The sequence below is a fragment of the Besnoitia besnoiti genome, chromosome X, assembly GCF_002563875.1.
Source record: "Besnoitia besnoiti strain Bb-Ger1 chromosome X, whole genome shotgun sequence".
Taxonomy (NCBI): Eukaryota; Apicomplexa; class Conoidasida; order Eucoccidiorida; family Sarcocystidae; genus Besnoitia; species Besnoitia besnoiti.
In genome coordinates this window covers 815,698-819,727 of record NC_042365.1, presented here as the reverse complement: position 1 = coordinate 819,727, position 4,030 = coordinate 815,698, and the positions used below count along the sequence as shown (strand labels likewise).

Below are 4,030 nucleotides of genomic sequence, written 5' to 3'. Positions count from 1 at the left end.
CAGTTTGGGTGGAATTCATGTAGCACGGCTAAACGGCCACCCTGCGACACAGGTCGCCGAACGCAGCAGGGATTTATCATCGAAGTATGATACGTAGCGAATCTCCGGAGATCGCATCCCAGAGTGTTGGGTTGCTTGCAGAGCAGAGTGCACGAGTATCTAGAACCACAGAGTCATTCCGAAGGACAACGCCATATCCTATCCGTCAGTACAGCACCTGTGAAAAGGGCGCTCACGCCCACGCCTCAATCTTCACAGCATACGAAGAGGCCACGAGGCGCAGTTGCGCCCGCTGTCAGCAGCACCATGGCCACAGCTAGCGTACGTTTCGTGTGGCAAGAAAGAGTCTGTCGTTTCCCGATAATTTGTCACTTGAGTTGATGAAAAAAAGGGGGAGTGTTTGCCAAGGACGCTGTGGCATCGACGCTGTACGTCTACGGAAAAAGCAGCGTCCCATGCACACACTACTGTACCGACTGCGCAAGCCACGCACAGAAAAGGCCCCGGTTTACGGACATCTTGCTGAAATACAGGGGACTGGCCAGTCTGCCCTGTTCGCCGATGATCATTCTGTGTGAAACGGTGCCAGGTGTCACTGTCGCGGCAGGGAGAGGGAAGGGATCTCTTCTCCTCTGCTGCCATTATTTTGTGTTCCACTTGCGTCCAGTTGCTACAAAAGATTATGGTCTGATGTGGGCTCGCCGTGTGCCACGCATACATGCACCGCGGCTGTGTACCGCCGTCTACCCACGTGTGACGACGTGCCGGGTATAGGCCTCTGGAGAAGGTCTTGCTTTCAGCGAAATTTCCTCACATGGGCTCAATGTCTACAATATAACCACGCCTCCGATACAGTCAGAGGGGCGGACCCAGAAAAAGTTCTGCGGGATTATCAGTCAAAACCATAGCTGACCCCCTGCCCCTTCCCCCCCCCCCCCCCATCTCTCCTGTTCTCTACAGCCGAGCGACGCCCGGCAGAGAAAAAGAAAACCTGCAAATCTGATGGCCTTCTACAAAGGGCGAAAAATGTGGAGATATGGAACTTGCGGTGAAGTGGCGGGGGAAGTCGCGTCGAACCTTATCGCTCCACACACAGAAGCTAAGCGACCTGGATATGTGAAAATTCGCCAAACTGCTTCCGTGCTGCTGGTCAGACACACCTCTTCTTCGCTGTGTTCTCTTTCTCTAGGTTCGCATGCGAAGCAGAGTGCAAAAGGACGGGAGGGTGTGTTGTGCGCCCCGGAAAGCGTGGATGTAGAACGCAGCGACAGGTAGAGAACGCCACAGTGGAGGGAAACACAGGGGCGACAAGCAGACATCCGCGGGGTCACTGGCCATTTTTGGGAACCGAAAGTGGACAAAATCTGTGCTTCGCCAGTGACGCACTTGAATAGGCAGAAAAGCGCAAGGGGGAGCAAGGAAAAAGCAGTCGTCTCCTCGTGGGCGAATATTTAGGGTGCAGCAGCTTTCGGGCTTTCCACCTGCTAGCACGCTTCTCTTGGATTGCGGAGCGCGCAAAAGACTGGAGCGGAAAAGGTGGGTCCGGGGGACGCCGACCTAACTCTCCTAACACACGCGCAGTGTTTGGAGCTGGCGCAGGAGGACGAACCGTGCCCCTTTCGCCGTGACAGGACACGATCAGGCGGCCGGAGTCACACCCACCGGGATGCCGTCCCTAACGCCTATCGCGCCTCCACTAATTCGAGGGAACACTGGCGCACACGGTGTACGCCGTCGCCTACCGTGCCTCAAAACAGTTTTTCTGGATCCTTTTTGTAGTTCTTAAGTTTCGTTTGCGTCGCACTTTTTGCGTCGGCGCAACCTGTCCCTGCTGTGCAGTGTTTCCTGCATCAACTTTTTTTATACCAGTCTCTCCATCATGCGGGCTGGGGTCTGCTACCTTGCCTTGGCAGTCGGCCTCTTGGCCGGCGCATCTGTCTGCTGTGCAGCGGAGGACGAGGTTGTCACTGTTCTGACGGCCTCCAATTTCGATGACACGCTGAAGAAGCACGAGATCGTCCTCGTCAAGTTCTATGCCCCGTGGTGAGTTGCATTAAACTTGCAGAACGTCTCCAGACAGCGTCGCTTCCAGAGGTCCACGAGCCCTACCCCTCCTTCCCCGCCCCCGCGTCCTGTTGGTCGGCCTCCAAAAGCAGCATGTCTCGGGCGAGCTTATACAGAATCTGTCGCCGATTTCCCTCTTTGTTTATGCCACCTGCATTTCTAAGCTGTCTCTCGAAGTTGTCTGGGATTTTCGCGACGGACATGGGCTTCCGCTGCTGTGCGCGGGGCTGCGCAACTCTTGCTCTTCAATCCAGCGGTCTGCGCGAGATGTGCCGGATGTGCATGGCGCATGTGAGCGTATGCGTTCTCCGGATTTTTTCAGGTGCGGCCACTGCAAGCGGATGGCGCCCGAGTACGAGAAGGCTGCCAAGATGCTCAAGGAGAAGGGCTCCTCCGTTCTCTTGGCTAAAGTCGATGCCACCGCTGAGACTGACATCGCTGACAAGCAGGGCGTCCGCGAGTACCCCACTGTCACTCTTTTCCGCAACGAAAAGCCGGAAAAATTCACTGGCGGCCGCACTGTAAGTGGCAGTTTAGAAGTGTTTGCATCGGACGGAAGCGCCCGACACTCAACATTGATTCAACTTCGAGACACGGTTCTTTGTCTTCTGTGGACAGGCGGAAGCCATCGTCGAGTGGATTGAGAAGATGACCGGCCCCGCGCTCATTGAGGTCGAGGGCAGCGTTGACGACAAGGTTACCAAGGAGTCTCCTATCGCCTTTGTTGGTGAGGTGAAGTCCAAGGACAGCGAGATGGCGAAGCTGTTCGAGGAGGTTGCCAACGAATCCCGCCAACTTGGGAAGTTCTTCGTCAAGTATGACGCCCCTGCAGAGAAGATCTACTCCCTGCGCTACGAGGAGGGCACTGACGACTTCAGTGGCAAGACCAAGGATGAGCTTAAGAAGTTCGTTGAGACCGAGTCCTTCCCTCTGCTTGGCCCCATCAACGCCGAGAACTTCAGAAAGTACATCGACCGCGACCTGGACCTGGTGTGGCTCTGCGGCACCGAAAAGGACTTCGACGACTCTAAGGCTGCCGTCCGTGAGGCCGCGAAGAAGCTTCGTGACACCCGCTCCTTCGTCTGGCTCGACACTGACCAGTTCAAGGCCCATGCTGAGAACGCTTTGGGTATCACCGAGTTCCCCGGTCTTGTGTTCCAGGGCAAGAAGGGACGCTTCGTCCTTCCTGAAGCCACCACCTCTCTTAAGGATGCCTCCAAGATCATCAAGTTTTTCGAGGATGTTGATGCTGGCAAGATCGAGCGCTCTCTGAAATCCGAGCCGGTCCCCGAAAAGCAGGAGGAGGCTGTCAAGGTTGTCGTCGGCAAGAACTTCGAGGAAATGGTCATTCAGAAGGACAAGGATGTGCTCCTGGAGATCTACGCTCCGTGGTGCGGCTACTGCAAAAGCTTCGAGCCCATCTACAAGGAGTTCGCTGAGAAGTACAAGGATGTCGACCACCTCGTTGTTGCTAAGATGGACGGTACCGCCAACGAGACACCTCTTGATGAGTTCAACTGGTCCAGCTTCCCCAGTATCTTCTTCGTGAAGGCTGGCGAGAAGACGCCGATGAAGTTCGAGGGATCCCGGACTGTTGAAGGTTTGACTGAGTTCATCAACAAGCATGGTTCCAAGCCCCTCAAGAAGGACGACAAGGGCGAGGAATTGTAATCCTTTTGTTATCCTGTCCGTTTTCTCGTGTTCGTGACTCTGTTCGTCTTGCAGAACAAACAAAAGAAGCCTTGTTTGGCTCATGTGTCACCGCCGACGTAAATAAGTTCTGGCGATTCCTACATCTTCTCGTCCGCCCCCTCTCAAAGATACAACTGTTGGTCTGATGTTCGCCTTCGTGTTCCTATCCACCTTTGCAGCAGTAGTCATTTGCCCACTTCTGGCATGTGAATCAACTTGAACAGATAGCTGAATCTATAGCGGCCGTTTGCGCCCTGCACATACTGCTTGGAAA

General features: G+C 54.9%; 1 protein-coding gene across 1 annotated transcript; it reads left to right on the top strand.

The window, feature by feature from the left end:
• Nucleotides 1-1,879: 1,879 nt before the first annotated feature.
• On the top strand, nt 1,880-3,735 carry BESB_016710 (protein disulfide isomerase; the record flags this gene model as incomplete). The annotated part of the gene is made up of 3 exons (XM_029360386.1): nt 1,880-2,043; nt 2,387-2,585; nt 2,683-3,735. 3 exons carry the CDS (start codon nt 1,880-1,882, stop codon nt 3,733-3,735), a joined length of 1,416 nt encoding a protein of 471 aa, XP_029216362.1.
• Nucleotides 3,736-4,030: the final 295 nt, after the last annotated feature.